The sequence below is a fragment of the Varanus komodoensis genome, unplaced genomic scaffold, assembly GCF_004798865.1.
Source record: "Varanus komodoensis strain SLA01 unplaced genomic scaffold, ASM479886v1 scaffold27, whole genome shotgun sequence".
Taxonomy (NCBI): Eukaryota; Metazoa; Chordata; class Lepidosauria; order Squamata; family Varanidae; genus Varanus; species Varanus komodoensis.
The window spans coordinates 11,573,957-11,594,193 of NW_025335701.1; the positions used below are offsets into that span (position 1 = coordinate 11,573,957).

The following is a 20,237-nucleotide window of genomic DNA, read 5'->3' on the forward strand; positions in this document are numbered from 1 at the left end:
CTTCTGTGAATTTTTTATCCTTTAATAAGGCTTTATTTAACCTCCATCTGGGCGTCCTTACTGTCCCTTTCAGTGATATAGCTACAGGGTTGTGATCTGCCCAGACATTTGCCTCTATTTCAGCTTCTAGCAAGTCTGGTACTAAGTCTGGGGTTATCCAAACCGTATCAACTCTAGACCACGACCTATGTCTATTCGAATAAAAAGTATATTTAGCAGAGGTTGGGTTTTTATGTCTCCAAACATCTATCAATCTGAATTCTTCAATCATATTAGACATAGATTCTTCAACCATGTTCTGATATGACTGGGGAGTCATTTCCGTTGCTGGCGTGTGCAATGGCCATCGGCTGTTCTTGGAGCGGAACTCACGTTGGCAGAATAGCAGTGGGTCACACGCTTTGGCATCTGCTGAAACGGCACCAGCGTTGCCTGGCTCCCCCAAACCCTGCATGCCCCGAACTGGACAGAGAGTCTGCGAGGACTCCTGGATCGCTGGGCCTCGCCTGGGACAAAGGAAAGCCTCGAGCTGCAGCGTGGGCCTGGTCCCCGGCGGCCTGGGCGGAACGGCTTGCTGCCGTTTCATTGCAACCTGCCCGCTGCAGCAAAGCGGTTGCGCCGTTACGGAAGTCGTGCTCCAGGGGCAGGTTACTCGTAGGGCAAAGATTTTTTTTCTAGTCCTGCATAGCAGGCTGTGGGAGCAAGCATGACGGCACAGCAGGGCGCTTTGCGAGGCACAGTGGCCCAATTTGAGCTATTTAATCCCAGCTGAACCTGAGCCTGAGGCTGGTATTTAGAATAGGACACCTCCGTGTAGGGATGTCATGTCACCTGGACAGCCACGGAACCTGTGGCCTGTTTGTCTAACCCTCTTGTAGCCCACAGTCCTCGAATTCACTGAGTGGGCTGAGTGGCCACTGAGTGGGCGCCCCATGGGCACTGTGGCTGCTGATGGGTTAAAAAGCCCTCGGTGAGCCAAGGTGTGTCCCGCGGTGCGGGACGCAAAGTGGACGCTCCCCCTGGGAAGAAGCACGGGGACCCTGACTCTCTGCGGCTGGAAAAGCATGAATTAAACCTTTCCATTCTAAGTGATGCCGTATTTTTCAAATGTTACCCTTTGGGATTAACAGAGTAAGAAAGAGATGGTTCTTTAGCTCAGCACCTGTTCCAGTTAAAGTTATTGTTACCATTATTACAGTACATTTTTATCCTGCCATTCTTCTTCCAAGGAGCTGAGGTGGTTTACAAGGTCCTCCTCCTCTCCATTTTTCCTCACAACAACAGCCCTGTGAGGTGGGTTAGGCTGAGGGGCAGTAACCAGTCCCTGGCTGAGTGGGGACTAGAACCCAGATCTCCAGCACCCTTAACCACCTCACTGCACTAGCTCTCAAAAGGTCCCTTCAGAAGCCCAGTTGCCTGGTGGTTGGATGCAGTAGAGCAGGAACAAGGAACATGCAGCCTTCAAGGTGATGATAGACCACAGCTCCCATCATCCTTCACCATTGGCTGTGTTGACAAAGGCAGATGGAGTTGTAGTCGAACATCAGGCAGGTTATATGATCCCTAATCCTCCAGCAGACCAAGTTCTCACTCCCGCGGGGCTGTCTTGGCAGCAGCAGGACGGTATTTTCACCAGTTGGAGAATGACCTCTTCTAGGTCCAGAGAACAAAACTGTGATTTTAAAATGCCAGTTGCTTACTGCTTTTTCTTTGTGATTAGGTGGTTGTGGATACAGCACAGATTGAGAACAAAGAAGCGTATGCACCCCAAATAAGCTTAGAAAACTCTAGAATCGTGGTTCAAGTCCCATCAACTTGGTAATTATGACTTACTCTTAGGGAAAAAAAATTGAGAAAGCTTTAAAAAATGCTGAGAAAACCAACGGTTCATCCGAAGGTGAGCATTCTGGAGATGTCATATTGCGTTTTTTTCTCAGGTGCCTGAAAGAAGACCCGGCCACGATGTCCCTGCTGCAGAGAAGCCTGGATCCAGAGAAGACCCTGGGGCTGGTGGACGTGCTGTACACTGCCATGTTTGACCTGAATCGGTGGAAGGAAGGGAGGTGTGTGTGGCCTGCGCCTCAGCCTTCCCACCCAGACATCGGGGCGGTGCACAGGCGGTGCCTTTGTCCCCAGTGTCGGGGGTGACCGAGGTGGGAGCTCCGCCCGGTTGGGGCCAGCGGGGAGTGTGTGGAGGAGCAGAGAGGCCTGGGGCAGCGGTGGAGGGCAGTATCCCCGGGCACCCGGCCGGGTCCTCTGGCCATCTCTGCTCCTTGCCTGAAAGTTACGGCCCATCACCCAAGCCTGCTGGACGGGAAACGGGAGAACTTGTTGCGGGGAGAGGATACTGAATATCTTTGCGGCAGATGTGCCAGGAACCTTTGCTTGCTGCTTTGGTAAGCTGTCTGGTTTGACCGCTGGGTGTCTTGAGCATGAAAACACCTGGCGACCGGTAGACCGTTGGCTCAGTCCTTTGAGCCCTATTTGAGGATTGTGGCTCCACAGGAATCCTGGTAACGCTGGATACACAACACCTTTGGAAAGTGGCACTTGCTCGCATGCCAGAAAAAGGCTGTGCCAAACGTTAATTTCGTGGATAAAACATGGAAGGGTTGCCATTTAAAATGTCATCCTGGGAGAAGATGGCCATTTGGGCGAATAACTCGCTGACTCGGGGGGGCAGGTGTCCCTCCAGGGCCTCGCAGGCACCCTTCCTCTTGGGCTCCTTAGACTCCGGCCGCCCTAGCACGGCTGAGGCGCCCATGGAGACCCCCAACCCCTAGCGGATGCTGTGCCCAGTGTCCGGCCGCCCCTGAAGGGGCCCACCTGGGCGTTCTTCGGCTCGAGAGCAGCCCGGTTGCTGTGGAATCAAGGGCTCCCTTTCTGCCTGGATGAAGCGTGCGTGTGAGCAGCCAGAGCAGCACTGCTCTCAGTGGGTTAAATGGCTTTGAGACGGGTGGAGCAGGATGGGGGCGGCTGACTGCCCCCCCCCCCCCCTTCATTGACTGCCTCCCCATGCCCGTTGCGGCCTCCTCTGGCTGTGTGTTCACTTCACCCCATGCAGGACTGTTACTCGGCTGGTGAGGTGCTCGGCCAAAGCAAGCTTTCTGTTTTCTTGACTGTGTTACGGTGTCGTCATACAAAGGCCTGTGTTGGGAGGTTTAAAATTGCACATACTGATGGCCACTTTTTCAAGGCAAGAGCTCTTACTGTGCAGAAACAGTTTACGAGGCCTTCTGTCGCAGGGTTTTGTACTGTGCTTTTATTTCCCACTAGTGGAATTCATCCATTTCTAAGAAACCTAAATTTCATGCCTTGGGCTTAATTCTCATACAGATGTCTGTGTTGTAGGGAACCTTGCCTTTTCTTTTTGCCTGAAATAGGGGTTTCTTGTTGTTAAAACAGGGAACAAGCCCTGCCCTGCATTCAGATCCAGCTCCAGCGCGAGATCAGCGATTTTGGGGGTCACACTGACTTACCCTCCGGAAATGGAAGCAAATCGACCGGTGGCTTGCAGAAGACTTTCTCAAAGCTGACTTCCCGATTCACAAAGAAAGCGTCCTGTGTGAGTTCAAACAACAGTGGTAGCTACTCCATTCCCAACATACCTTCCAAAAACCTTTTTATAGCTAACTCAGAGGATAAAGCAAAAATCTCCAACAACATGGATGCCCGACTGCAAAATATCTTGAACATGGGGAGTTTCCCCCGGCCTGTCGAGCCGGCCCAGCAGAACCTGGGCCACCAGGCCGTCAATGGGTTTCTCCTCGACCGAAGCGGCAGCCTCCGAGCAGAGGATGGCAAGGATGCCAAAGGTATGAATTTGCCAACGGACCAAGAAATGCAGGAGGTCATCGATTTCCTCTCCGGCTTCAACATGGGCAAGTCCCAGCAGGCCTCACCGCAGGCAAAACGGAGGAACTCGGTGGCCTCGTCCTCCTCAGCAGCGGAGCAGAAGCCGGCGGCCACGCACCAGCAGCCGCAGCCCTCCTCCCACGCCCCCTTGCACCCCCTGCCGCAGGGGCCCCCGCAGCCCCCTCCCCCACCGCAGAAGCCCCCGCAGCAGCAGTACTATCAGCACTTGCTCCAGCCCATCGGCTCGCAGCAGCGCCTGCCCGGCAAGTGGCCGGCCGGTTCTGGCCAGCAGGCGGTCAACCCCGGCCTGGCGCACTTGCCTCAGTGGAGCGGCCACACCTTCTCCGATCTGAGCGCCGACCTCTACAACTTGGGTCTTGTGAACAGTTACATGGACAACATGATGTCAGAGATGCTGGGGCAGAAGCCGCAGGGGCCGAGGAATAACACATGGCCAAACCGCGACCAAAGCGACGGGATCTTTGGAATGCTGGGCGAGTTCCTACCCTTTGACCCGGCAGGTGAGTGCCTCTTCCGGGCTCCGTCGGCAGGTGCAGCACCCCGCCGCCGGTTTGCCAGATGCTGCCCGTCTGTGGGTCTTGGCATGGGGTGAGGGACCCTCTTCAAGTTGGTCCGGAGTGTCTTATTGGTGGAAATAGGACGCCAAGGCTCTAGGCCAGCCTTCCCCAGCTTGATGCCCTCAGGAGATTTTGGTCCTCAACTCCCATCAGCCCGAGCACCACGGCCAGTGGTCAGGAGTTCCAGAATCAAGCTTGTGGAGGGCACCAGGTTGGAGAAGGATGCTGTGCCTGCAGCCCTGGTCTGAGAGTGCATCTCCGTGTGTGAATGGCTTTCCTTTCATGAATAGCCTCCCCCGTGCACCGTGATCCATGAGGCAGCTGCCACTTTAAGAGCTTGCCAGACCAAATTTGTGCTCTGCTGTTCCCCGCATGGCGCTGGGCTTCCTCCAGAGCAAAGCGGGCTGGAAGGGAGAGTGTTGTCCACCTGCGTACTGCGATGGGGCAGTTCCCACCTGGAGCCAGCTGGCTTCCCAGATTCCTGAAGAGCATGAGGCTCTCGCTTCCTCCCCTGCTGTTTGGGTGGATCCCGCACCCCTCTCGCCATAGAAACAGAGCAAACAGAAGGGGTCTCCCGGCCATCTAGTCTGACCCCCGGCTCCAGCCGGCTCTGCCATGTTGACTTTGCTTGGGCTGGGCCAGCCTTCCCAGTCAGAAGGACCCTGGAGGTTTGGGACAGCACCAGGTTGGGTAAGACTGGGCCAAGTGACAGATCATGTGACTGGCTGGACTACATTTCCACCTCCACCTCCATTTCTTAAGTTCTGGACCAGCTTTGCAGCCTCAAGATCACTTATCACAGACTTTGAGAAGCCCTTCTTGGTTTTGCAAATGCTGAATATGCTCATGGGGCAGAAGAACTCTGATGGGCGAGGTGGGACAGCCCCCCTCGGGGCAACTGGTTAGACTGCCCAGCTTTTTGGGTCCCCTCAGCATCGTGGTGAGTTTACGATGGCATATTCTGAATAGGCGTGCATTTTATCTGCATGGAATAAATATCACATGTTCAGAGGAAAGTGTGTTGCCGGCAAGGGAGGAGGAGAGCAAAAGCAGCCGCTGGGGCTCCTCCGTAAAATGTCTGCCAAACGCTGGGAAAGATGCCGCCGCCTCGTTTCTTTCCTGTGCGTGCTGTTCGGATCCAGAGCGCCGGCCAGTCTCCTGAGCCGTTCCGATTGTCCTTGGCAGAAACAGTTGGAGCACGTGCTGCTGCCGCTGACGTGCGGTGAGCCCACTGAGCTTACGAAGTCGCCCCTGCAGAACGGGAGTATTGCAGGAACGCCAGGACAGAGTGCGAGTTGGACGTGTGCTGGCCTTGCGAGAAGCCTGTTGCGGTGGCATGTGCCCTGGGTGGGTGGGGCGGGGGGGGTCCATGCCCTTGCCCAGAGCACCAGGAAGTGAGACCACAAGGCAGTGCCTGCCTCCTGCACCTCCACCCACAGCCCCGCAGGGCCTCCTCCCTGGCGCACGGATGGGATTGGCAGGGGGAAACGAGGGGACACGCTCCCCCGGGCCCCGCCGAGGACTGCCGCATGTCCCTGAGTCCCGGGGGAGGGCATCCTGGCCCCATGGCACGCCCAGGGCCTGTGTGCGCCCCTTGCCCCTTCGTAGCTTTGTTCAGCCAGGTAGGACTGGCCACCTTTGCCTTGCTTTGCTTGGATTTTGCAGTGAGAGTCAGGGTGGCCGTGGCGGGAGGGAAGGAGAGGGGACATTCCTTTCGCTCGTTATCTTTGGAAAGCAATCTCGGAGGAGGATCGGTGTGCCTCCTGCTTGCTTGCTTGCTTGCTTGCTTGCTTCCTTTGGGCATTCCTCATCTTTATGACGGAGAATAATCTCTCCTCACAAGAGGAATGCAATTCTGGAACCAGCTTTTCCACAGCCCTGGTGGGCTGCCAAGTTTTGTAGCAGCAGCGTGGTGGGAAGAGGGCTCGCCGAGACGCCTGTGGATGAACGGGGGCGGCAGCTGCTCCGGCTGGTCAGAGCCCCTGGGCCCGTTTGCCTGGCATGGGGAGGACTCAGCCCGAGGGCGGAGGTGTTGGCGTCATGACGCTCACTTCGCCCACCTTTGGGTTTGGGTTGAAGCTGGGGGTTTGCTCTCCTAAGGCTGAACGTTGCGCTTGGTTTAGCCTAGAGGTTCTGGCCTGCTTGCACCATGCACACGTGTGTGGCAGGCAGTCTCGCCGTCCGCTGCTGTCGGTCGGGCGCCTCGTGTCCTGTGTGGATGTGCGCTCCAGGCAGACGGTTGGGTGAGGGGGGCCCGGTGCAGAGACAGTCCACCGTGTCCGCAGCTGACTGCCCCCTGCCTCTCTTGTGCCCAGTTGGCTCCGACCCAGAGTTCGCCCGCTACGTGGCTGGGGTCAGCCAGGCCATGCAGCAGAAGCGGCAGGCGCAGCACTTCCGGCGCCCAGGCAACGCGCGCGGCAACTGGTCTCATCCCGAGGACCCTCACAGGACATGGCCCTTCCCGGACTACTTCACAGAAGGGTGAGGCGCTTCGCACACCGGCACGAAATGCCCCTTCGCTTGGCGCCCTTCTTGCTGCTGCACAGGGGGGCCAGCTCCAGGGGGCCCTGCGTGAGGGTTCGTGGGGGGCTGGAGGGGCACTCCCGTGCCATGTTAGAGGGTTCCGGCCCGCCTGATTAGCATTCCCCTGCCTAGAAAATTCCGAGGAGAAGCCCTGTGAGGGCTGACTCTGGCTGCCTGAGTCACACGTAGAGCCGCTTGGGCCTGGAGCCCCTGACCCCTGCCTCCCCCCATCTCTCCCCAGGGAGATGGCGAGCAGCTGGTCGGGGACTCAGGGCGACTCGGCCAGTTCCAGCGACGAAACCTCCTCAGCCAACGGAGACAGCCTGTTTTCCATGTTCTCAGGGCCGGACATCATTGCTGCAGTCAAGCAAAGAAGGTGAGCAGAAGACCCCCACCCACCCGTCCTTGGAAGAGCAGAAGGGGGACTCTGGTTTTGTGGGTGTCCCTGCCCTCCTCCGGCCGAAGGGACTTTGCAGGCCGCTCGGGAGCGTTCCTCGCCTGGCTGCTCTCACAGCCAAGAGGGTGCCCCACGGAAGAGCTCCGTCCTTCTGCCAGCTGGCGTTTCTCCCCCTGGGCTCGCCGTTGCTTCAGCTCATGGAGACAAGCACCACAGGAGCCCCGGGCCAGAAAGCTGGGCAGCCCCGTCCATTTCCAGCCACGGTCTGGGCCATTGTGCCCTGCACGTGCCTTGCCAGCTTCGCGCCTGCTCATTCGAGCACACGCAGCGAACGCTCGGAAAGCAGCACCGGGTTGGCTGTGTCAAGTCTCTGCCGGAACTGCAAGCTTTTCCTGTGCTATCCTGTGGATTGGAGAGAGATGGAATAAGCTGCATTTGAAAGTGGATTGCAGCGAGACAAACTTTGCTTTCTTACAACAGTCACCTTTTTCCAAGCACAAGTTTACTCTGTCCCGTTTCCACACTAGCCTACCAATTATTCTAGCATTGTTATGAGAACTTAAATTTATTTCTCCCCCATGAATGCAGTTTTATATACAACTTCTCCTAGTTTGCAGTTTTTGATCAAGACTGGCATCACAGTTTGCCAAGAATTTAGAAACCCATTTGGATAACAGTATTCGAGTTGATGTGCCAGGTCTGAGAAATGTGCGTTAAGTTGCATTAAAGGCCAGCCAAACCACTTCCCCTCCATTCCTAGCTGTGAATGGCTGGTTGTGCTCAGTGGCACATAGGCGGGGTGCCCATCGCACGCCTAGAGCAGGCCCAAGTCCTAGAAAGACTGTGTTGAAACAAATGGAAGACAAAACAGCGGCCCCCAGGCTGGAACTGCTCGGTCCACATGCCAGTCTCCAGGAAGGGGGATGCTGAGCAGGGCGGTGGCCATGGGCCCACCGCCTCGTATAGGCTGCCTCTTGACTTGGGGATCTTTCCGGCTTGGCTTCAAGGGACGGGAAATGGGAGCTGCACCCAGGGACATGCACGGAAGGTGCGGTTAGGATTCTGCCAAAAGGTGCTGCAGCCCTGGAGAGTTTGGACGAAGGAGGACAGCTGCTCTGAAGTGCTGTTCACCAGCTCCTTCGTCGGCCGGGGAAGTATTTCTTCCGGCCCTGGAGATACTTCAGAGTAGCCAGGAGTTCTTGAACCATGTGCTTGCTTTCTGGAGGGCCACAAGCCGCTCGTTATGTCATGGGTCCCCAGTGGACAAAGAGACCCAGCCCTTCTCCTGGGAGAAGGCTGAGGCATCACCCCCTTCCCGCAGCCACGACCCTGCTTCTTCCTTGGTCTCCTCCTTGGTTCAGAGCGCCAACGCTGCCCTTTCTCCGCAGGAAGCACAGCAGTGGGGAGCAAGATCCAAGCACGCTTCCTTCTCCGCCACTCTTTTCTACAGTGGATGATCATAACCAGGCAAGTATGAGATTCAGGGCTGTGTTTCCCAGAGACCAGTCACGGAGGCACCCCTTTACTCGGCTCATGGCCGGCTGCTTAAAACGGTTCCTCCAGGGGAAAACCATGTCCTGAATTCGGTGGCCTTCGGAGACGGCCTGTGCTTTTCGGAGGGGTTTCACTTTTGGCCGACTCTGCCGTCGCCGGCCCAGGAGGCTTTTCTCCATTGTAGATGCGTTCTTCCTGTCCTCACTGTCCGGAAGCTGCTCCATGCGTGGCATGAGCACTGCCTGCACAGAGGCTCTCCGCCCACCACACCACGAGCCCTTCGCTTGGACGTGTGGGCGCGTCCTCCATGACGGGCTGCTCAGAGAAGCAAAGCGCTGGAGCCTCGTAGGCGTGGCAGGAGAAGGCCTGGCACGGGGACGGACGGGGCCAGGGAAGGACCCGGCTGGCCTGCTCTGCCCTCACAGCCTGCACCTGGCAGTGGCACGGGGCCAGTCTCCCTGTCGCGCTTGCAACAGCAGCGGCCACATCCCGCCTTCGGCTCTTCGGCCCTGTGGGGTTGGGAGCCTCTCGGGGGAGGGGAGGGGAGGGGAGGGGAGGGGAGGTCCTCGAAACAGGGCTGGGCAGATGGCCAGGCCTGGGCCTGAACGGTCTGCCCAGTTTGCCATGGGCCTCCCCGGACACAGGAAGCCGCTCCAGGGGGCAAAATGGCCGGGGTGGCCCACCCTGTGGGATTGCGCAGGGCAAGCGAGCGGGATGTCCCGTCCGCGCCTCCGCTGTGCTCAGCCCTCGCCACCGCTCTCTTGCAGGACAGCAAGACCAAAACCTGGCCCCCAAAAGCCCCTTGGCAGCACGCGCTGCCCAGCCAGAGCCTGCCCTTGTACCCAATGAGCAGCGCGGCCGGCCAGTGGAACGACACGGCGCAGATGCTGCAGTCGCCCGTCTGGTCAGCCGTCAGCGACTGCGCTCCCTCGGCAGGGCTCTCCTCCTCCTTCGCCTACGTGCCGCCGCCTCCGCCGCCCTCCCCGCCGCCCCCGTCTCAGCACAAACCGATGAATAAGGGCTTCAAACCGTTCCCGGCCAAGCACGAGCGCAGGCCCTCGTACATGCACCAGTACTGACGGCCCATCTCTCGCGGGAGAGGCAGCACAGGACCAAAGTCTCGGACACGACACGCATTTGCTTTGTCTTACACTTGTGCAGTGGTGACTGTCTTCTGGTTGTTCTGTGAAGTGACCAGCTTCTTGCGGGGATCCCCTCCCTCCCCCCCCTCCATCTCTCTCCTCCTCTCTCTCCCTCTCCTCTCTCTTTACAGTGCTGAGCAAATGGTGCCAAGGTGTTAGCTGAAGACCCATCAGCCCCAAACTGTGATGCTTTCCAAGCGTATGAACTTCCCTGCTAACAAACTGCGACATTATTACCACAGAGAGCACTGTATTTTATAGCTATTTTTTCATATAGATTTATAGCTCCCATTTCTTGCTACAACAAATTTGAGTATTTTTAAGCAAACCTAGCAGTTTTGCTCAACACTCCTTTTGTTTAGATTTCTAATTGACTAGATAAGGAAGTCTTCACTCTGACTACGAAGGCTGCGGTGACTTTTCAAAATGCATTGGTTGTTTGCATGCCGCTCATTCTCCTTGTCGCAGGGTGGCGTGGAAACAACCACAAAGCGGGCGTTCCCAGGCGTTTCCTTCGTGCAGAAGCCCTGGAACGGCTGGCTTTGCCACAAGTTACCTGGCCACCCAGCGGGCACAATCCACCCCGTACCCCGTGCACAAGCTCCGTATGATGGGTTGGGGGATTGTACGCCTCTGCAGCAGACACTACATGTGATACACAATTTGATACTTCTACATTGGCCAAAGGCATTATCCATACCGTGCTCCTTAAATGTATGAAAGAATTGTTAAGACTACTTGCAAATATTTAAAGTCTTATTTCAGTGCTAGACTTAGTGTGTAAAAACATGAGCTGGCTCAGAAGAGAGAGAACTTAAAACACTATTTTTTGTAGTGCTAAGGATTAAAGTAACTACTTTCAGTCAGTATGTGCCATTATATAAGTGAACCTGTGGAATTAGGAAATACCTTCCAACCAAAGTGGATATGGGGGAATGACTGGTGCTTAAATTGAAAAAAGATAAAAATGTATAGCTATCCCATTGTATATTAATTGAGGTGAGAGAAGTCTTTATAAAACCTATTTAAATTTTCATATTTCATCTTTGAAAGAGTAATTATAAACCACAATATTTTCTGGTATAAAGGTTTTTGACAGTATTAATATTATTTTTATATTTTCTTAAGTCATATCATTCTAATACATTGACAAGTAAAATGGGTTATTAGTTATAAATGCATATAGTTTTTGATGAAGATAAAAGCACATTTTAAGTTCCCATTTTCTACAAACTAAGTACATGTGTATATTAAAGATACCAAAATATCTATAAATATCTATAAATAAAACACAACACTAAAAGTCGGGGTGCGGGGAGCCACAGCCGCCCGCCCGCCCGCCCGGCCTCTGCTTGTGCAGCGAAGGGCCACCTTGGCAGGCCCAGAATGTTCCTGTTTGTGCTGGTTGGAGATGCCAACGTTGCCTGTATTTATGGTATTGTCACCATGTTTCCTGGAAACCCATTCTTACCATGTTTACAGAGTTGTTTGCTGTGCATAACTTTACAGTCATGTGCTTGGCACAACCAGTGTGGCTTCTGTCTGTAAGTTGTTAATGTTCTGTACTTTCTGCTAAAACGTTGGTGAATTTAAAAAAAGTGGTTTTGCGTTTCCTCAACTATGCCATTGAAAACGTAGGCTGGGCCCTGATCTGTGCCGTGGTCACGTGCCACAGCGACCCCAGAGTGAGGTACAGGCGCGGTGTGCTGGCGGTCCCTGCGGAGCAGCTCGCTGCTGTTAGACTCGCCTGGCAAATGCCGGCACTGGCAGTTCCTCAGGCGGGAGTGAGCTGTGGAATTGCCGGGGAATCTCTCTAGTAGGTGCTACTCTGGCCCTCTGCTTCCGGTTCTTCGGGACACCGATCCTTTTCCCAAGCGGTTTGCACTTGGCAACAACTCTTGCCGCACAATGTTTCGCACTGCTGAGTGCCGGGGTTTGGTGCTTAGTTAACCTTTTCGCAGTACGTCGATGAATAGCCGATGCTTTGAACTGGAACTGTACATTTTGTATTTTAATTTTAAAGCACCTGTAAGTAAAAACAACCCTATTTGCTTTATTAAAGATATACCTTTAATAAGAGGTTATATCTTCTTAACATAAGACTTCTGCGGAAGTCAGTGAGCACCGTCACTGAAATTCTTTCAGGAGGAGCTTTTATTAACTTAGAAATGACCGTGCTCGAATTCAGAACAGCCCCGCCTAAGTGAGGCCTCCTGCTGCTTCTCCACCTTTGGGATCCTCGACCATTGCAGGGCGCAGGCGCGTTCACTGGGTGTGCAGGCGAACTGTACCTCGAATCCGGGGCCTCGCTCCAGCATGGCCTGCCCTACTTACTGCAAGTGTTGAAGGAAGCTTCAAAGTGGCGCAGTACCTTTGAGAAGCCGTTTCCTCTCTAGCCAGCCAGTGGTGTCGAGGTCTGAAACCCTCAGGGACAGAGGCAGAGGCTTCCCCGAGGAACTGTCCGGATCCGAACCTCAAAAGAGAAGCTAGACCCTTGCAGCTGGATTCTGCCTGAGGTTTTCATGGCCCCAGGGTCACAGGTGCGGAGCAGCATTTGGAGGGTTCCCAACCCTTTGGAATTGGGTTGATGGGTGCGCTACTGCTGTCCCCCCATTCTGCCCCCCGGACCTTCCCCCCCCCCCCCCCCCCCCCCCCCATCCCCTGGCAGCAGCTCCTTGTTCCCATTGTTTCTGCAGGTTCTGGCTGCCTGCCCTCTTTCTCGCTTGCGGGGCCTAGCCAAGGGAGTTGCCCGCAGGGCCTGGGCCGGAGAGGCAGGCCACGCTCCGGAGCGCCCTGGGCCCATCCCCTTGAGCACAGCACTCCTGGGCAGTCCCTTCCCAGCCTGCGACCAAGCAGGGACCCACAGCGGAGTGTGGGAGAGCATTTCCCCGGTACGTTACTAGTAGCTTCTGTCTCACACCACGTTGTTGTAACAGGCGGGGGGAAATACTTTTGTGCCTTATGAAGATGCCGTTTACACAGGAGCTTTTCCACTTTGAACGTGCCAGACGCTCTCGCCCTGTGCCGTGGTATCCATGGCATCAATTTCTCAAGGGTGTGCTAGGAATGATTGACGGCAAAAGGAGAAGGGGGCGGCAGAGGATGAGGTGGCTGGATGGGGTCACGGGGGCAGTGGGTGTGAGCTCGGGTGGACCCCGGGGACGGTGGAGGACAGGAGTGCCTGGAGGAATGTTGTCCATGGGGTTGTGATGTGTCAGGCACAACTTTGTGACCGACAACGGCATGCTAACTGTGCCACAGAAGTTCTGTACTTCTGAGCCTGGGAGTGGGGCAGATCTTCAGCAGAGGCTTCCCACTACCCCATCCAATCTTGCTGCAAGCTGGTAAGGTGCTAGTCCAGGGCAGTGCCTTGGTCCCTTGCTGAACAAAGTGGCTGAATTGCTTTAAACAGTATTTAGTACAAATATGTAACATTTTCATTTCATTATGGCCCCCTTTCTGGGCATTGTAACCAACAGAGGGGTTTACTGAGTGAGTTACCCTCTGGCTTGGCTTTCGTGATGGTTTTCAGTGCAAGTTGGAATAAGAAGCCATGCCTGTTTTGGGAACCCCTTTTACACAGTTCTCCAGGCAGGTTAACTGTTGGTACGTTTACAGCCCAGATTTCTTTCAAGGCTGCCTCCCCTTGCTTACCAGCACAAGCCTGTGAGGTGGGTTGGGCCGAGAGGCTGCGCCCAGCCCAAAGTTACTCAGAAAGCTTTGCAGCTCCGCAGGGCCCAAACCCGCGCTAACCAGCACAGCACACAGGCTGCTGTTGGCTAGCCATTTGGCCTCTCCCATCTCAGACCTCCGGGGGCGACCGACCCGTTACACTAGCAGTTAAGGCCATTGGCAGCCTAGCTCTCAAAGAACGGCTCTCTCTGCGGACTGGTGCATTCCGGCTTTCCATATGGTTTGGTCGTGGAAGGCTGGTGAACAGCAGCACCGGCTCCATGGTGCCTTCATTGTGAGCCACCCAGAAAGCCTTCAGGCTCTGAGGCGGCATACAAATGTAACGAGGAAGGTGCTCGCCAGTTCCTCCTCAACTATACTGCTCGGGATCCATGCTTAAGACCAGCTACTGAGGCTTCCTGTGTAAGTTAACTTCTAGCATGCTTGCTCCGTTCAGGCTTTGTATTGCAAGCTCTCCAGTCCATCTCCCTGTCCCGGACAACCCACCAGAAAAAAGTTTAACCACATGGCATCTTTCGGTAGACACCAGAAAGGAAATGCCATTCAGATCACTGCTAGCACATTAAGGGGCAGGTGGTGGGACCCATAAAGGGTAAAGCGACTAGAAACTGGGGACACTGGGTAACGGAAACAGGACGCAAGCAGTCAACTCGAAGCAGAATTTTATTTCCTTAATGCAGTTCATTTCCAGCACTCCCTGCTTTCAGTCGCATGTTTGTGGGACAATTAGTGCAGTATTTATGGGGATGAGCAGGCGAGGCAAAGCTTGGCACTGCCCTCTACTGGTGATGCAGTGCAAGTACAACGGGAATACAGAAGGGGAGAGTTGGCAATAAAGAGCAGCCTGGGTCGATGGCTCCAGGTTGCTCTGCAAGCTGCCCTCCGACAGAGGGAGCAGGTTACTGCGTTTGCCACCCTCGTGCCTGCTGGATCCTTTTCTTGCAAAGAGAATAAGAACTGTGCTGTCTTAAAAAAGCACAATGTGGCAGGTTTCCCACAGGGGTACATTCAAAGCAGCAGCTGCTGGCTCTTCCAAACTCTCTCCCTGCTCCCCCCAAAGAGGCTCAGTCCTTTTGCACACCCGTGCATCAGTCCGCAATGGTCTTCTCTGCATTCGGAGAGGGAGATGCGTCGGCGATGGTGGCCAGATAAATCAGGTTTCTGTGCAGCGTGTGCTGGTGCCTGAAGAGACAAGCCAAAGAATCCGTCTTGTGAAAATTCCAGCAAGCAAAAGGATACAACAGAATTCCTTAGCATATAAGTGACATTACGATCCAGCTTTCTGTTGCTCTCCCAGCACTAAGTCAGTGATATATCTAAATGGAAGCCCGTCTTTGCTTTTCTTACCATGGCAACACTTTGTTCCGAATTACAAAGAGAGCAAACCGTGGCAGGGCAGGATGCCCCCGTTTCAGCCACCCAGCTGTGCCCTCCTCCAGCAATGCTTCTCTGTGCCACTTGGCTTTCCATTCTGGCCCCAGCCAGCCACTGCACAGGGTCAGGCCTCCCTGGACTGTTAGCGAAAGAGTTTAGGGTTTTTTTTGGGGGGGGGGTACTTTTGCAAGTACCCCAAGCATGCCAATATGCTACTAGCAATAACACCGCTTCCTCACTGGAAATAGAAAGAAGGAAAATTATGTACAGTTCCGGTTGTCCCTCTGAAAAAGGATACCAGAGAGCTGGAAAAGTTGCAGAAAAGGGGCTGCCAAAACGGGCGAGGAACTGAAGCACTCCCCTTCAAACAAAGGATAAAGCATTTGGAACTTTTCATTTAGGAAGAAGTATGACAGGACGGCTGGGGCGTTATTAAGGTTAGGGTTCGGGCACACACTCTCCAAGCAACCCTATGATAATTAGCAAGAACTAGCAGATATTAAAACGAGGAGCTGAAAGATGCACAACAGGTGACTGAGAAGAAAGGTACATACTGCACACATTCTGCAGCTCTTCCTTTATTCTGGTACTCCACGATACACCGGATCAGTTGATCATTTTCATCTAGAAGCTGAAAGTCACAAGAGCAAAGCAGCAAAAAAAGGCATGTTATTGAAACCCATTCAACCATTGCAATTGCATTACGTAGTTCTGCTGGTCCAGGAGAGCAAAAGTCCAAAATCCAGAACTGGGCAATACAATTGGGCAAGACCAGTGAAAATTCATTGTAATGTTTTGAGTTCTCAGAAGTTGTTCATCAACTACCTAACCTGATGCGTTCCAGAGAATGCAAGAGCGCATATATGTTTGCGCCCTTTGTATTGGTCCTCGTAAAGCTATTACCCAACTATGTATTTGGATTTCATTCAACAATGCCTACACAATCATGACAGGGAACACGATTTTACAGAGCTTTCAAACACAGCCAATTGAAAATTACACCCTTCTATTTTCCGTTCAACATTTTACTTGTGGTGTTGTTAGTCGTAAAGTCGTGTCTGACCCATCGCAACCCCATGGACAACACTCCTCCAGGCCTTCCTGTCCCCCACCATCCCCCAGAGTCCACTTAAGTTCACACCGACTGCTTCAGTGACTCCATCCAGCCACCCCACCCTCTGCCGTCCCCTCCTTCTTTTGCCATCTATTGTCCCCAGCAATAAATTCTTCTCCAGTGAGTCCTTCCTTCTCATTAGGTGGCCAAAGTATTTGAGTTTCACCTTCACTATCTGGCCTTCTAAAGAGCAGTCAGGGCTGATCTCCTCTAGGACTGACCGGTTTGATCACCTTGCGGTCCAAGGGACTCGCAGGAGTCTCCTCCAGCACCACAATTCAAAGGCCTCAATCCTTTGGCGCTCAGCCTTCCTTATGGTCCAGCTTTCACAGCCATACATTGCAACTGGGAAAACCATCACCTTGACTAAACACACTTTTGTCTCTGCTTTTTAGTATGCTGTCTAGATTTGCCATAGCTTTCCTCCCAAGGAGCAAGTGTCTCTTAATTTCTTGGCTGCAGTCCCCGTCTGCAGTGATCTTGTAGCCCAGGAAAATAAAATCTGTCACTACCTCCATTTCTTCCCCATCTATTTGCCAGGAAGTGAGAGGACCAGATGCCATGATCTTAGTTTTCTTAATGTTGAGTTTCAAGCCAACTTTTGCACTCTCCTCCTTCACCCGCATCAAGAGGCTTTTTAGCTCCTCTTCACTTTCTGCCATTAGAGTGGTATCATCTGCATATCCGAGGTCGCTGATATTTCTCCCAGCAATCTTAATTCCAACTGGTGATTCATCCAGCCCCGCCTTTCTCATGATGTGCTCTGCATATAAGTTAAGTTGGCAGGGCGACAGTATACAGCCTTGCCGAACTCCTTTCTCAATTTTGAACCAGTCAGTGGTTCCATGTCCAGTTCTCACTGTTGTTTCTTGACCCGCATATAGGTTTCTCAAGAGACAAATAAGATGGTCTGGTACTCCCATCTCTTTAAGAACTTGCCACAATTTGTTGTGATCCACACAATCAGAGGCTTTAGCGTAGTCAATGAAGCAGAAGTAGATGTTTTTCTGGAGCTCCCTATCTTTCTCCATGATCCAGCGTATGTTGGCAATTTGATCTCTAGTTCCTCTCCCTTCGAAATCCTGCCTGTACTTCTGGTAGTTCTCTGTCCACATACTGCTGGAGCCTCGCTTGTAGGATTTTGAGCATCACTTTGCTAGCATGTGAAATGAGTGCAATGGTGCGGTAGTTTGAACATTCTTTGGCATTGCCCTTCTTTGGGATTGGAAAGTAAACTGACCTTTTCCAATCCTGTGGCCACTGTTGAGTTTTCCAAATTTGCTGACATATTGAGTGTAGCACTTTTACTGCATCGTCTTTTAAGATTTTGAATAGCTCAGCTGGAATACTGTCGCCTCCACTAGCTTTGTTGTTGCTCAGACTTCCTAAGGCCCATTTGACTTCACATTCCAGGATGTCTGGCTCGAGGTCAGTGACCACCCCATCGTGGTCATCAGGGACGTTAAGCTCTTTCTTGTCTAGTTCCTCTGTGTAATCTTGCCACCTCTTCTTAATCTCTTCTGCCTCTCTTAGGTCCCTGCCATTTTGGTCCTTTATCATGCCCATCTTTGCATGAAATGTTCCCTTCATATCTCCAATTTTCTTGAAGAGATCTCTGGTCCTCCCTATTCTATTGTTTTCTTCTATTTCTTTGCGCTGTTCATTGAAGAAGGCATTCTTATCTCTTCTAGCTATTCTCTGAAATTCTGCATTCAATTGGGTGTATGTTTCTCTTTCTTCCTTGCCTTTCGCTTTCCTACTTTCCTCAGCTATTTGTAAAGCTTCCTCAGACAGCCATTTTGCTTTCTTGCATTTCTTTTTCTTTGGGATGGTTTTAGTGCTACCTCTTGTACAATGTTGCGAACCTCCGTCCAAAGTTTTTCAGGCACTCTGTCTATCAGATCTAATTCCTTATGTCTATTTGTCACCTCTACTGTATATTCATCAGGGATATGACTTAGGTCATACCTGAGTGGCCTAGTGCTTTTCCCTACTTCCTTCAATTTAAGCCTAAATTTTGCAACGAGAAGCTCATGATCTGAGCCACAGTCAGCTCCTGGTCTAGTTTTTACTGACTGTATGGAGCTTCTCCATCTTTGGCTGCAGAGCACATAGTCAGTCTGATTTCTGTATTGACCGTCTGGTGCTGTCCATGTGTAGAGCCGTCTCTTGGGTTGTTGGAAAAGAGTGTTTGCTATGACCATTGTATTCTCCTGACAAAATTCTACCAGCCTGTGCCCTGCTTCATTTTGTACTCCAAGGCCAAACTTGCCTGTTATTCGGTTATCTTTTGGCTTCCTACTTTAGCATTCCAATCCCCCATGATGATAAGGACATCATTTTTTGGAGTTAATTCTAGAAGGTGTTGTAGGCCTTCATAGAACCGGTCAACTTCAGCCTCTTCAGCACCAGTGGCTGGGGCACAGACTTGGACTGCTGTGATGTTGAATGGTTTGCCTTGGATTCGAACTGCGATCATTCTGTCATTTTGGAGATTGTATCCCAGTACTGCTTTTCCTACTCTTTTATTGACTATGAAGGCTACTCCATTTCTTCTGAGGGATTCTTGCCCGCAGTAGTATACCTGATGGTCATCTGAATCGAATTCACCTATTCCTGTCCATTTTAGTTCACTGATTCCTAAGATGTTGATGGTCTTGTCATCTCTTGTTTGACCACGTCCAGCTTGCCTTGATACATGGATCTTACATTCCAGGTTCCTATGGAGTATAGATCTTTGCAGCATCGGACTCTCCTTTCGCCACCAGATACATCTGCAACTGAGTGTCCTTTCGGCTTTGACCCAGTCGCTTCATTCTTTCTGGCGCTACTAGTACTAGCCCTCTGCTGTTCCCCAGTCGCACGCTGGACACCTTCTGACCTGAGGGGCTCATCTTCCGGCATCATATCTTTTTGCCCTTTGGTACAGTCCATGGGGGTTTCATGGCAAAGATGCTGGAGTGGGCTGCCATTTCCTTCTCCAGTGGATCACGTTTTGTCAGAGCTCTCTGCTATGGCCTGTCCGTCTTGGGTGGCCCTGCATGGCAGAGCTCACAGCTTCATTGAGCTACGCAAGCCCCTTCGCCACGACAAGGCAGTGATTTACTTGTAGCACCCCAGAAATCCAACCAGAGGAAAATCTATTCCACAGGTATGCCCATGCCAGTGTAAGTGCTTGCATAAGTACGCGCATGCACACACACACAGTCTAGGCACCTGCTGTAGTGCATTACTGGCCATATGTATCCTCTTTTGTCATTTGTGCACTGACAGCTTAGGGACTCCCACTACACCCGTTCAGGAAAATAGTTCACAGAATGCCATTCCCCATTTCTTTTGTCTGGACTGTACCTAATACTAGGCTGATTCAAGGCCCATTCATTTTAACAAGTCCATTCTAACATTGGATAAAGACACTGAGAGCCAGTGTGATGTATCGCTTGGGAGCAATAATGCCCCTGAGCATGTGCAAAGCGGAGCGCATGCGCGACCTGCCGATCCGAGCACGGCGGAGCACCCCATGACCGGGCGCTGACGTCACGCCCTCGCTACCGCCGCGGGGTCGAGCCTGGGAGCCTAGAGCGGCTCTTCCGGGCCGCGCCCACGAAAACACCACAAAGGGCCGGCGGGGCCCATAGAGTCCCGGCGAGGAGCGAGAGCGGCGCCCCGCCCGCCCGCCCGGCGCGGTTTCGCGGGACCCGGAAGTGAGGCCCGGGAGGGCCGGGCGCCGCGTCCTCCGCCTCCACGGCGGCCCCTCGCCCGCCGCCGCCGCCGCTCACCCTCCGCAGCGTCTCCTGGTTCACCTCCGCCTTGCCCCGCACTCGCTCCGGCACGAACACCACCGACATCGCCGCGGCGCCTCGCCCTCACCCGCGGCGGCGCGGGCGGCCCCGGCGCGAGGCATCCTGGGAGCGCGGGGCCGGCGCCGCTCGCGCGGATTGGCGGGCGGCCGCGCCGGGGGCGGGCGCTCCACTCGGGCGCCGCTCCCCGGCACGTGCCGCGGAGGGGCGCTGCCGGGCGCCCGCCGGGCTTGCACCAGCGCGCCCGTCCCGCTGAGCCCTCGCGTG

At 53.6% G+C, this 20,237-nt stretch overlaps 2 protein-coding genes across 7 annotated transcripts in view; one reads left to right on the top strand and one right to left on the bottom strand.

Annotated features, from left to right (window-relative positions):
* GARRE1 (granule associated Rac and RHOG effector 1) overlaps positions 1-12,068 on the top strand; it is a 53,190-nt gene extending 41,122 nt beyond the window's left edge. For all 6 annotated transcript variants that reach the window (XM_044434326.1, XM_044434327.1, XM_044434331.1 and 3 more), the window contains 7 exons: positions 1,721-1,818; positions 1,938-2,063; positions 3,406-4,376; positions 6,749-6,914; positions 7,198-7,332; positions 8,742-8,820; positions 9,615-12,068. In XM_044434326.1, the coding sequence (XP_044290261.1) occupies positions 1,721-1,818; positions 1,938-2,063; positions 3,406-4,376; positions 6,749-6,914; positions 7,198-7,332; positions 8,742-8,820; positions 9,615-9,926 (1,887 nt within the window). In that variant the 3' untranslated portion in view covers positions 9,927-12,068. The remainder of the gene's footprint in view (positions 1-1,720; positions 1,819-1,937; positions 2,064-3,405; positions 4,377-6,748; positions 6,915-7,197; positions 7,333-8,741; positions 8,821-9,614) is intronic.
* A 2,259-nt stretch (positions 12,069-14,327) lies between these two features.
* On the bottom strand, positions 14,328-20,083 carry SS18L2 (SS18 like 2). The gene is made up of 3 exons (XM_044434105.1): positions 19,950-20,083; positions 15,611-15,687; positions 14,328-14,864 (listed from the first exon to the last, which is right to left on the bottom strand). Exons 1-3 carry the CDS (start codon positions 20,016-20,018, stop codon positions 14,771-14,773), a joined length of 240 nt encoding a protein of 79 aa, XP_044290040.1. The 5' UTR covers positions 20,019-20,083; the 3' UTR covers positions 14,328-14,770.
* Positions 20,084-20,237: the final 154 nt, after the last annotated feature.

Excerpts from the sequence above, each read along its gene's own strand:
- SS18L2 (XM_044434105.1), bottom strand. The coding sequence starts at position 20,018 with ATGTCGGTGGTGTTCGTGCCGGAGCGAGTGCGGGGCAAGGCGGAGGTG. Across the intron at positions 15,688-19,949 it reads ACCAGGAGACGCTGCGGAGG|CTTCTAGATGAAAATGATCA; the intron begins GTGAGCGGCGGC and ends TGTGACTTTCAG. Across the intron at positions 14,865-15,610 it reads AGAGCTGCAGAATGTGTGCA|GCACCAGCACACGCTGCACA; the intron begins GTATGTACCTTT and ends TTGTCTCTTCAG.